The sequence below is a fragment of the Hirundo rustica genome, chromosome 2 (assembly GCF_015227805.2).
Source record: "Hirundo rustica isolate bHirRus1 chromosome 2, bHirRus1.pri.v3, whole genome shotgun sequence".
NCBI classification, from domain to species: domain Eukaryota; kingdom Metazoa; phylum Chordata; class Aves; order Passeriformes; family Hirundinidae; genus Hirundo; species Hirundo rustica.
The window spans coordinates 88,814,046-88,827,092 of NC_053451.1; the positions used below are offsets into that span (position 1 = coordinate 88,814,046).

At 41.9% G+C, this 13,047-nt stretch overlaps 1 protein-coding gene across 9 annotated transcripts in view; it reads left to right on the forward strand.

Annotated features, from left to right (window-relative positions):
- The window catches only part of MAP4K4 (mitogen-activated protein kinase kinase kinase kinase 4), a 161,843-nt gene that overhangs the window by 121,673 nt on the left and 27,123 nt on the right, over positions 1-13,047 (forward strand). For 4 of the 9 annotated variants that reach the window (XM_058419361.1, XM_058419360.1, XM_058419365.1 and 1 more), the window contains exons 13-17: positions 3,339-3,500; positions 5,603-5,689; positions 6,354-6,569; positions 9,739-9,900; positions 11,893-12,123. In XM_058419361.1, coding sequence (XP_058275344.1) covers positions 3,339-3,500; positions 5,603-5,689; positions 6,354-6,569; positions 9,739-9,900; positions 11,893-12,123 — 858 coding nt within the window. The remainder of the gene's footprint in view (positions 1-3,338; positions 3,501-5,602; positions 5,690-6,353; positions 6,570-9,738; positions 9,901-11,892; positions 12,124-13,047) is intronic. The other 5 variants (XM_058419366.1, XM_058419367.1, XM_058419363.1 and 2 more) reach the window with 3 other exon arrangements.

Genomic DNA, 13,047 nt, shown 5'->3' on the forward strand with positions numbered 1-13,047 from the left:
TTTGCTCCTTGCAAATAAGCTTTTCATCTGACATGTGCAAGGAAGTTGGTAATACCATACCAAACGAAAGAAGATCTGGATATGCATCCTTAAATTCAGGAATCTAGATCTATACCTGCTGTTTATTGGACAACAGTGTTTTATGTCAGGCCTTTTTTGTAGTGCATGACAAAAAATTACAGTATCTTACAATCACACAAACTAAATTTAGATGGCAAATTTTTACATGTAGAAATATGACGTTGGTTTTAGCTAACGCTTTTCCCTGTCCCTCTTCTGTCCTTTGGGCAAGCCTAAGGAGTACAGTGGTCAGGGTTTTGGTGTCCTCATGGAAGAGTTGCTAGAGCCAGTCAGGAAGGCAACCTTGTGCCAACAGATGGATGCAAGAAAGTCAGGGCTGTCTCTGAAGCCAGGCTGGGTTAGCCCAACTTGCTACCAGCTGCCTTTGGCATTGCTTTGACAAGATGTGGACTAGGACCCAAGGGATGGTTGTCAATGTAGTTTTCCTCTACCTGGCTGTGTTAAAAGTAAATTCCTAACTAACTTCGTTAGTGACCGCTGGTTTGATGCTGAGGTTTTGAAGACCCCGCGCAATGGGTCTTTTCTTTTACGTCTAGGGCTGGGAATAAGGGGATCGTGCAGTGTGTTTGTGCAGGCTCCTGCAGTGCTGCGTTCCTCCCTTCCCACTCACCTCAGGAGGCTGAGGCAGCGTCTGATGGGAAGGTGGAAGTGATGCAGAGAAACCTGATCTCCCTGCATACTTTGGCACATAGACAGTAGCACATTTGTGAGATTTGCCTTAAATCCCTTTCCCCCCCCCTCATTCTTTTGCTGGGTAATAAATATCTGGTGATATGCCAAATTAGATATCTGGATGAAGGTTTCATTAAAAATTTAATCTTTTGACAATTGATTTTGTTTATTTTGTGCTGCCATGGGAAACCCGCTCTCTTAATCAGTTTGTAGCTTGTTTTTCCTCATGTTCAGTTATTTATAATTATTGCTGAATACTTCTGAATTAATTCAAGAAGCGGTGAATTTGCCCATCTTCCTTTAGTGAGAATGATGCCATCCTGAGATCTGCAATAGATCCACTTAACAATGTCAACACAATATTGTTTGAGTTGATAAATGTGCATATTATATTAACCAGTCAGCAGTGTGCTGTCTCTTGCATCCTCAAGGCAGCAGAATTATTGTACTTCATATCTTAGTTTTCTTAAACAAAAGCCTGTCAGACTTGATTAGCCAAGAAGGACCTGAATATATTGACTTAAATGTAGGAATTGTTTGACACTGATGCATATATTCAGAAATAAAAGTGCCTACATAATCCTTTTACAGTGGTTAAAAAATGAGGGAGTGGAAGCAGTGAAACCTATGAAATGCACTGCGTGCCGTAGCTGCCTTGCAGCGCTTTTGCTATTTTTATATCTACATTCATTGAAGAGAGCTGGCTTAAGCACAAGTGAAAAGGCTGGTAAATGGATTTAGTTAGAAGAGATGCAAGAGCAAGGAAGCTGTGTTTCTGAGAAGATACAGAAAATGTGGGGGATAAAAGAGCTTATATCTTGTGGCACAGAAAGGTGGTAGTGAACCCAGGATAATGCTATGAGCCAGGAAGGAGGGCATGATAGTTACAGTGTGGGTGTATTTCAACAGTGGTATTCAGGAAAGTCACATCTTCCCCAAAACTGCAGTTAATGAAAGAGAATTGGAAAGCAGCCTGTATTATTTAAGTGCTACTAATTGATGGAATCACAGAAGGGTTTGTGTAGGAAGGACTTCTAAAAACCATCCAGCTCCAACCTCCCTGCCATGGGCAGGGGACACCTTCTAGTGCTTAAAGCCCCATCGACCACAGCCTTGAATACTGCCAGGGATGGGACATCCATAACTTGGCTTGACAGAAAAGCTCAGAAAACCCCAAGAACCATTTTTTTTCCCTCCTAGTATTTCTTCTCCACTGTCATGCCATTATAGATTCCAGAAGATGGAAAGGCTGTTGATATTTCAATTACTTGAAATGGTAATGCTGGAAAATATTTCAAGCAGAGAAAGCTCATCTCACGAAGTAACACAGCAAGTGTAGATTGGCCTTTGCTTTTTCAATGAGCACAGCTACGAAACTCACACCAGTAACTGGATTTGTGAACCCAAATTAAAGCTCAGTGTGGGTGCTCTTTCTTGCAAGACTATTTGGAGTGCCTTAAGACAGGCAAATCTGTGGCAGCTTTGCTGCAACAGAAATTGAGGCTACTATTAACCTTGACATAAATGTGATAAGTGATAACTAATGTAGGTTTTAATTTTTGTTCTTGGGATTAAATTTTTGCATGCTGTTTTTTGGTTTAAATTTCTTCCATATTTTTAGCGTATTATAGAAACCTATAAAGAAAGCAAATGTAGTGATATTCCCAGTTGATGGCTGAACAGGAGACAGCTGGGTCTTTTGACACTTAGGCAGTTGTGGGAGGCTGCCTGGGATTTCGAGGTAGGTGGAGTAACTGGATGCTTATGCTGAGTTGGTCACGACTATATGGGCATTTAAAATGTCTTCTCTGAAGTCATACATGGTGCTCTGTAGACATAAATGAGTCAGTTCATGTTTTCTAGAGCTGTTTTCCAAGGTTTTTTCAGACTTGAGCTGACCTAATCAACACCAGTTTGTATTTGGGCCACGTATGGAAGCTTATCTGTGTTACTGTAAATCTTCAGCTGGTTTTCCTCTTTTACATATAGGTGCTTTTGATGTTCTGGGCGGAGCTGAGGTGCTGTTGGTCAGTGTTCCTCTTCTCTTAGGCAAAGTTTTGGGCAGTGCATTAAATTAAGCCTGATTGTTGGGCCAACACTACAAAATTTTTAGCAGACCATGAACTGTTTTAAGAGACAAGCTACTTACAGAAAGTTCAAATAGATGGCATTTGAGTTAGCCTATTCAGTGGGGCTAATCATTCCCTTTTGGCAGCAAGTAGATTGTTGATGTCAAAAGAAAGCTGTCATCTCTGAGTTCAACAGTTCAAAGATTGGGATTTTTGTTAGCCTCGCTTAAAGAGAGGAGTGAGTTTCCACTCCTGGTTTCATCAGAAGTATGGTACATGGCTTTGTGTTTGTGCATGAAGAAACCAGAGAGTCTAAGTGAGGCTGCTTTTAGGGATGGATGCGTGCTGGGTATGAGTTTAGTTTCCTGGTGGAACACTTGCATAAAATGTTTTGTCACTCAGTTGCAGAGCTTGCTAGTCCTGGTAGATCCCACTCTTCACCATAGAAAACAACTCCACCTCTTTCTTTGATAACAACAAAAGTAAAACTCTGTGGTTTCTTTTCCCTTTTTGTAGCAACAAAGAAGAGAAAGGGAAGCTCGAAGGCAACAAGAGCGTGAGCAAAGGCGGAGAGAACAGGAGGAAAAAAGACGTGTGGAAGAAATGGAGAGGAGGCGTAAGGAGGAGGAAGAAAGAAGAAGAGCAGAGGAGGAAAAGAGGAGGGTAGAAAGGGAACAGGTGAGTCCATGATATAGATATATGTGCAATAGGTTTGTTTCTTCTTAGTTCTCATTTAATTTTTTATAAAGTATTAAGCCTAAATCAGCTTAAAGGCAATGTAACACTAACTCTTTCATCTTTGTTCTTCTTGACAGCAAGTGCACTAACATAGGATTGTAGGGCTTTATGGAAAATTCTGGCAGCCTCAATATTCTCTCAAAAAAAGAAGTCTTGTTGCAGTACTCATTCTAAATTCAGCTCGTGCCCCTGGGCTGGACTAAAATCACCAGAGTTGGCAAAATCATCACTTGGGCTGAAAACTGTTTCTAGGCATGTCTTGCTGGATCAGTGGCTCTTGCAGGACATGCCCCTGTTCAGAAGGCCTCCCAAGAGAAGGGCAGCTCTGTTGCGTGTCAACTTCTGACACACAGAATTGGTCATTGGCATGAACTTTGACTACTCTGAATTTGAGATGGAATCTTTGAGCTGCAGAGGATTTTCCATCCTGAAACGTCAGTATGCAATTTCCCTCTCTTACTCTGTTTAAAATCAGTAACGTATGCACATTCGGGCAACAAGTTTATCTTAAGTTATGCCAGTGTGCCCTTAATACATTGAAAGTACAACTGAGAAACTTGTTAAACTGTGAAATTCAGCTGCTATATTTATGCATGAAATCTGCATGTTTTAAAATCCTTTAATAACTCTAATCAGGGTGATAATCAGAGCAATGCTTACTGCGCGTGTACTGCAAAATACTGATTGCAAATAAAGGGCCAAAACTTCTGTCCTAGAGGCTGATTGATTGTAAATTTCCCATTAACTTCAGGAATGCTGGGTTTGGCCTGGCATACCTTAATTTTTTTGTACATAAATTCACTGTATTTGAGATCATTGATGATTGTGTTACTGGGAAATTTTATTGTGTTTGTGTATGTTTCAAAGATTCTTGAGTCAAAAGGAGAGACGACTAACCAATGGGAATAAATATATGGAAAATCTCTAATTACAGCATAGCAATTTGCTTTTGGGCAGACACCGGGTATTCCCCCAGCTGCTTTTTAAACTGTTGAAATGCTAATTACGCACAGTGCCAGTAATGACAAATGGTTAATTGGTGTGGCCAAGCTGAACCACTCTGAATTTTTATTCCTTTTTTTTAGAAGAAAAGACATGTTCCCACTTAGAATTTTTGTTAACTCAAACCGTGGCTCAGCCAATGTGCGTAACAACAGTATGGTGTATCTCATCAGTCTGTCACAAGACTTTCTATAACTCCCATCACTGTTTCACTGATCCATTAATTTCTTTATGCATACACTGTAAATGCGTGCGTGTGCTTGTGTGTGTGCGCATGCACATGTTACATACTTCCATTAATTGCATGATAGGATGTTACCAGCTTGGGTTTGGTGCTTCAGAGTTTGAGTTCTTCTAAGGGGCAGGTGAAGCGATGGGAAAATGTCTTGACCTGTTGAGGCTGCAGGTGAAGAGATGGCTAGATGGCAAGAGCAAGTCACTTTGGTCTAATATCTGTTTCCTGGTGGATGTTTGTTTGTGTCATAACCATCGCATAATTCAGCAAGGCTGGCAGCGTTTGCTCAGGAGAGGCTTCTGGTGAGGGCGGCAGGGGAGACTCGGCAGGGCAGGTGCCAGCTGCACCTGGCAGAGCCCGTTTGGGGGAGCTTGCTCCAGCTCTGCCTACACTATGCCTGGCTCTAGCTGTTGCTAACAGTTCATCGCACCAGTGCAACACACTAATGTTTAATACAACTTGCATGTGACTTTGTATTGGCTGTGTTGAGTCAGACTTGCTGTGTTTTAACTTCCCAAAACCTTCAAGTGCATTTTGCTGCTTCTGGAAACCACTTCCAAAATACATAAATGAGCTCTGGCCTGTGCCGGCAACATTTGCAGGAGTGCAAATTTCAGAACAGAAGGGGCCAAAATTTAATGCTCAGGAGGCAGGGCTTCCTGAATTGTTCTGCAGGCACTAATCCATCCTGAAGTGCGTTTCTCATTAAAGCTGAACTGGGGTAGTAGCGTGTGGTGTTCCACCCAGGGGGTTCTGATGCATTCCTTTTGAATAAATTTATTGCTGGGTAATTTCTATGTGACAGGAGTATATCAGGCGACAGCTAGAAGAGGAGCAGCGGCACTTGGAAATTCTACAGCAGCAGCTGCTCCAGGAGCAGGCCATGTTACTGGTAAAGCACTGTATCTGTTTTGTTCAGTAGCTATAGGATCCATTTATCTGGCCAGTCCTAGGCTTCCCTCAGTCGGGCACAGCTGCACTGACAGAATGACAACAAAGGAGCTTGATTAAAAGGCCATTTATGCTAGTGTTGTGGGCTGACAGGCACATATGCGAAGTGCTGTATGGTCACACTGCTTTCTGGGCAATAAGAGGAGGCTTTATGTTAAAGTGGAGCAGTTCTGGTGTGGTGGTCGAGTTTCTGAACAGACCTTGGCATTCAGTGAAGAACTAGAGTGCTTGTGTTGCAGATCAAAAGCACACATGATATGTAAATCCACCCCAGGATACAATGGCCTAGTGTTGGCCTAAAGCATTGTTTTATGAACTTTACACTGGATTTAGTATAAACGACTCTTTTTTTCCCTTTAATAAAAATCAGTTTTGACATAACTCTCCAATCATGTCAAGCTTAGCAGTACACTCATGACTTTCCCAACATAAGACACAAGTCATATGGGTCTAACTTGGCTCTTGGTTACACATTAATAATGAACTAAACAAACAAAAGCAGAAACAACAGCAACCAGAAAGGTGCATTTTTAATGGGATTGGTAGGGACACGTCCACCATACAGTCAGTGTCATGTCTTGAATTCCTCACCTGTTCTCTCAAAGGAATACAGATGGCGAGAGATGGAGGAACACCGACAGGCAGAGCGACTCCAGCGCCAGTTGCAGCAGGAGCAAGCCTACCTCCTGTCGCTGCAGCACGATCACAGGCGGCAGCAGCAGCAACAGCAGCAGCAGCAGCAGCAGCAAGAAAGAAATAAACAAAGCTATCATACCCCTGAGCCAAAATCCCACTATGAGCCTGCTGAAAGAGCACGTGAGGTAAGTCCTGCTTGTGAACAGGAGTCTGCTAACTGCTTCTCTGCCTGCTGGCATCAGCATGACTGCAGTTCTGCTACAGTGTTGTTGGAGGCCAAAGCATCCCCTGTAAGAGGCAGGGTATTTTCAACAGTTTACTGGTTTTCAAGCCCCAGGGCAACTTCTGAGTACTTCTGCTGCAATCACTCTTGTTCAGACTTACTGAGGTGTAAAAGTTGGAAAGAAGGTCTGGAAGGCTGCAGGCTAAGGGGACCTGGTTTTGGAAGTGTCATGTCAGGAAGTTGTATCTGTGCTTCATCAGACGTTTTCTTAGGAAGCATTGGTGTAGTGATCTGTGTCTCTGGCAAGTACTGGGGATTTAAAATCGAGAGGCAGTTGGAAAGCACAAACCTATGGTGGATGTTAACACTCAGCACATGTTTACACATTTGGTGTTTTAACTTACACTATTCAAAATATCCTTCTCGTGAACACAAACCTGAATTTCATTAGTTTTCATTTTTGAAATGTTAAGTGTTCTCTTCTGAGATCATGTCCTTCTCTTTTGAAACTCTGTGGTGCTACCTTCTTGGACTGTAGGCACTCAGAAGTTGTTCTGAAGTGCTGTTTCTTTCAGTGAGTGGTCCCCTGTCTTCACTGGTCCACAAGTAACATTGCTAAGCAGGTAATGCCTCTTTGATGTATATCTGGCTTTCTTTCAGTGACCTTATTCTTATGTTTCCCTTGAGCACTCTACTGCCCACAAACCACCAGACTGGGCAATGTTAGTCAAAGCCCTTTATGGCATTCATCAACTGCATGTGGGAACTAAGTAAATACATTTGGAGCAAGAACAGAAAATATATTTAGGCCTGCTAAACACGATAAAATAGCTTTCGGTTCAGCTTCATCCAGCAGTGCTTCTTAGCCTTTGAAGTACTGTTGTTTGGGCTTGGTGGACACAAACTCATTTTATTCTAGATGCTCTTCTCCAAGTTCTTAATAAACCATGTTTGTGCTATCTCATCTATTCCGCGTGATGGTTGAAGTATCTGATACATCTTTCTTACTTGGAGGAAGTTCGGACTTGTCTGGTGGGTGATGGTGCAGACATGGAACCAGCCCTCTTGATCTTGTTGCATGCTCTTGGCCCACCGCAGTGAAAGCACAGTGCCAGTCTAGCACTTCTGTCCAGCCTGAATGCTGGCTGGGATTTGGAGATGCAGAACTGTATCTGCTTCATTTTCCTTTCAGAGCTGAAAAGGAGAGAAACTCAAATATTCAAGTGTTACATCCTTTAGGAGAACCACTGACTCAGCTATTTTTCTGTTGCAGGCTTTCTTTTGTGATTACTCTAGCCTGAAAGAGTAAAGACAGAAAAATTGGTTAGTAGTCAGAGTTTGTTGTGTAATAGTCTTTTTTAAAAGTGTGATAAGCATAGCCATAATGTCTTAATATGCGGCAGTGGGAATACCACCAGTTAATCCTAACAGCAGGCAATGACTCTGACATCCTTTACATAAAATAGTGAATTGGAATGAGTGTTCTGTGCCTCATACTTCCAGCCATACTGCTCTCCAGGGAAAGTGTCCACCTACAGAGATGCTGACCATTGGGATGGTAACCTGAAGTAGATTAACTTTCCTGACTGGCAAAGTTTAATGGTGATTAGGTTTTTTTTTGTCATTGCAGTTGCAATGAGGATATAAGGAAAAGAATTTCTAAGATTGTCTGTGGGAAATAGCAGGGAGCTTGGAACTTAATATCACTTTCAGGTCCAGACAGTCAGATGACTGGAATAGGACCTGTTTCTCTCCAGGAATGCACTCCTTGCCACTTCTTGTCTGGTTTTGAGGACATGTTGCTCATGTGGTTTATGTGCTTTGTGGAAGAAACTTCCTATCATCTACAGCTACAGATGTGAAAACCTGTTTCTTCAGACAGAAAGACTTGAGGCTTTTCCTTATTCTATTCATAACAAGGAGTCTGGCGTGTTTTTTATACTTTAAAGAATGGCTCTGTGAAGTTGAACACGGTGGTGAAAATGATTGTGTGGTGAAGATGCTTGCCTCCATTATTGTTGTCCTTCCGAAGACACGGTGTGCTTTTTGTAGACCTTACAGCAGCTTGTCTGCTTGTCCCTATTACGCAATCTGGTACTATCAAATTTTGGGATGCAGAGGCAGGTTGGGTTTGTAAAGGAGCCCACCTGAGGCAAGGAGTCTGGAAATTTTCCTGTCTTCTGGAAGCCAGTCTCTCCAGACCATCACTGCTACGGAGCATTAGGAAATTGTCCCAATACTGGTTTTGTGCTCTGGGCACAAGGGCTAAAGCAAACTAAATCATCCCAAGCTTCCAGTTTGATCTCTGGTGCTTTGATAAAATACTGGGAGTTTAGCATTCCTCAGAGGCAGCTTACCTGGCACCTGCTGCCTTGGTTCTAGCAACAGACTTGCTTAGGAAATGAGAGGCTATTTCCTTTCTGCCTGTAGTCTTCCTCCATCTCCTGTCCTTCATACCTCTCACTTTATTTTCAGTGTTCTAGCCCTGAAAGAGGTGATGATTCTGCATGGGGACCTTGCTTGATGTTCTTCTGAGGACTGAGCACATTCTGATTTAGTCTTCCCCTCAGCCAGCTCTTGAGATTAACAGAAGATCAATTCCACACCTTCCTGAGAACAGGAAGCAAACTGATGGGACTGTCCTCTTGCAGCCTATCTGTTCTCCTGTTGCTGAAGAGAGAAGCACAGGAAAGCAGATAATCTAAAACCGTTGGTTGCACAAGCTGGGCAGCTAAAGTAAGGGATAGCAGTGGGAAAGGTACTTTTTATATTATAAAGTTGCTTCTGTTTACGTATATCCTTTTTATTATCTGTGAGAAAAGTACCGATGGATAATTAGTCTGGGCAGAAAGAAGGCCCATTATGGTCTTTCGTCATATTATCTCACATCTTGGTGCCTCCTGCATCTCCCCTCTTCCTGGTATGGATTATCTGTATTGGCATACTTGGAGCTTTGGTGTAGTTCACTCAGTGAATTTACTGTGCTGACAAAACTGGTAGGGAAGAAATCCTGCCAAACCCCAAGTGTATTTGCTTGCTTTGTGGTAAAGATAAGGTGGTGCTCCCCTTTGTATTTCTATTGTAATTGGTTTTACTGACTCAAGGCTTAACCTCCATTTATTTTGGCTTAGGTGGAGGAGAGATTTAGAAAAACTAATCAGGGCTCCCCTGAAGCACAGTCTAAACAGATGGGCAAAGTGTTGGAGCCACCAGTGCCTTCAAGATCAGAGTCCTTTTCCAATGGAAACTCAGAACCTGCCCAGCCTGCCCTGCAGAGGCCGATGGAGCCCCAGGTAAGTGCCCAGGAAAATGTCGGTGTGCCTGGAGGGAATGCAGAAGTTCTAACATGTTTCCTTCAAATTTGCAGATCTTTGCATTTAGAAAGCCTTTTGTAAAGGGTAGTAGTGTTACACAAAGCAGCTTATTCTGTAGATTCACTTTTTGTCTATTTTTGCTTATTTTAGTGATAAACTGATGGATTTGAGGGTTTGGTGGGTTTTTTTTCATGTTAGGGCTAGACTAGAACAGTTATATCCCATTATTTGTACAGCAGTGACACAGTGGATTACATGCTGGTGGCAGTTGCAATTTTACAATTCAGAATTTGCTCTGTGCAAGGATTTTACTACTAAAAGGGATGCTCAGGAAGAAGGTGCACTTGCTGGTTTTAAAAATCTTGCACAAAAAAGATAACTAAACAAGTGGGTTTTTAATAGTGTGAGCACTGTTTCAAAGAGTTTGCAAAACACATCTAAGAAAAGCAAGTTTGTTGGCAGTAGGCCTGCAGTTGCTAAATAAAGCTCTGTACCACCCCTGGAAAATCAAGAAGACGCTGAAACCACTGAGCTGCCTGGTAGCCATTGCTCTGTTGTTTTCTAACGAAGAGCCTTCAGATCTTGATATGTGATCTCACAGAAGTTATGGCATGAATTGAAAAAGTAACCTTTGTCTAAAACTTAGACATAGCCCACGAATTCTGAGCAATTTAGGTATGCTAAATTAAATGGTAGAGTTCTGCATTTAGTTCTCTGTTGCCATGCAGAATTTTCTTCTTTCAAATAAAGTATGTTGATGACAGTGCAAGCTAAAACCATCCCTGATTGTGACTAGGTATTGCCACTCTTTTGGACAACAGGAGAATTTGAACAGACGGAAGAGTGGGAGAAATCAGGACAGAACTTCATCTCTTGCTCATTATTTCCTGGCTTTTATTCAAACCTCTATGACTATTTCAAAATATTGGACTTGTATCTTCATACTCTGTGCCAGTTACTTTTAAAGTCTGTGTCTTTCACTCATATTAAGGATAATCAGTCTCTTCAACAGCTGTGTGTATTAAAATTGAGGAAATAATAATAACATAAAAACAAATACAGCCAGCCTACTGAAACTGGGATTGAAAGCAAAGCTTTGCTTAATTATTAGGTGTGAAAACAGCGTGTTCTTCATTTATGACTTTTCCTCCTCATTAGTTTCAGAAATTAACTCTGAAACACAGGCTTATGCACAAAGAGGAAGTAGGCTGAAGGGTCAATATGGATTCCATTGGAAAACCTAATGGAGTTTTAAGTCCATAAGTCACTGTTATGCCTTCTTAGTATGTGTTATTGAATATGTGTGCATGTAAGTGTGTGTGTGTACTTTGTGTATAAATATGTATATATGTACAGTATACGGTACATATATGGTGTAAGTATAATATGCATTGTACATATGTATACTATATGCAATATATATTGTGGTTTTTTTATATATATTGAAATAACTGTAAAAGAATAAAGGCTTTGTGTTATGGTCTTTCTCCAAAAGTTTTGAGCTGTATCCAGTCCCTGAATTTATGAGGAAACGTAAATGTCTGTTGGTTGCCCAATTTACAGCATTCTTTAATTTTGTACATTGCTTCAATTGGATGTCCACTTCAAATTTCCCAGCCCACCATGAGACCTGGCCAAAGCCCACTGAAGACCAGGGAACAGAAGGCTTCTGTCTTGAGTGGCCTTTGAACTCAGGCTCATGGTGCAGATATTGGATCTCCTTCTCCTCTGGGCACCAATGTACGTGTATGTGGAGAGCGTATCGCACAAAAAATGCATATGTGCTGTATTTTCAGTCTGTTACGTTCTTCGGGCGCTTGCCTTGCTTTTAAGTGCATCGATTCCACCCCACGCTTACCTAATGCCATAACCAATTTGTCTCTGCCTGCCCCACCTGCCTTTATTCTGTGTTAATTGGAAAGCCGGTTATACTGAGCGCATTGAATGTTTTATGTTTTGTTTTCTTGTAAGGTACAGTGGTCCCATCTGGCATCTCTCAAGAACAATGTTTCCCCTGTCTCGCGATCCCATTCCTTCAGTGACCCTTCTCCCAAATTTGCTCATCACCATCTTCGTTCCCAGGACCCATATCCACCTTCACGCAGTGAAGTGCTTAATCAGAGTTCTGACTCTAAGTCGGAGGTACCCGACCCCACCCAAAAGGCTTGGGCTAGATCAGACAGTGACGAGGTGCCTCCAAGGGTAAGGAGTAGAAAGACAGATGTGTGCTGTTTTTTTTATTATTAATTACAGTTTTCTTAAGGATGTGATACCCTGGGCACTGGGAAGACCGTGCCCTTATGCCAGCACTGGTAACAGTATTTTGGAAGGCAGATCATAACGTAGGTATTTGGCCAATGGGTTAATGATAATCAACGTGAAGTACAGCATTGAAGCTTCATATAAAATGGGTAATTATTTATAGAATGCAGCTATTTCAGAGAAACAATTTATTATGCAAAGTTAACAAATCATTACCGTATTCAGGAAAGAATTCAAAATATCCCTGAGGTTATTGCTCAGAGTTAATATTCCTCTTCATCTGTTCGCAACCCAAACTATGAATCATACACTTATTTAAAATTGAGATGGATCTGAACAAAAAGGAAACATTCAATATATTTCCTCCTCCTCTCCCCCTTCCATCCCCCCTCCCATCCCCTGGGATTTGCTTCTTCTGAGTATATTCTTGCTCCCCCCCCCCCCCACCAGTCTTTGCCTTCTGCTGATCCATTCCTGGGCATTTGTTTGGTTCCCTTGAGCTTATTCTCCTAATTCTCATGCTGTTTCAGCAAATTGCTTTGTGCCTCCCCTGCTTCAGTCAAAATGCCATATTCTTTTCAAATGTCTCAGTAGTTGGGAGGGTAGCGGGGCGTCTACGTGTTCGTGTGGTAACCGTTAAACGCTATTTAATGTTAAGACTAAACTGTGAGTTCTATTCAAATTCTGAACAGCATCACAGCTAAGGCTTTTGGCTTCCTGGGTATTTGTTTACTGCTTTTGGTCACTGATGCTAGCTTGTACTTAAAACATATTAAGATCTTCAGAATGTATTCTGTGGCAGGAGAAGTTTTACTTCCTGTCCTCTCCGTCCCCTTCATGGGTTTAACACAACATTTTCTCTCC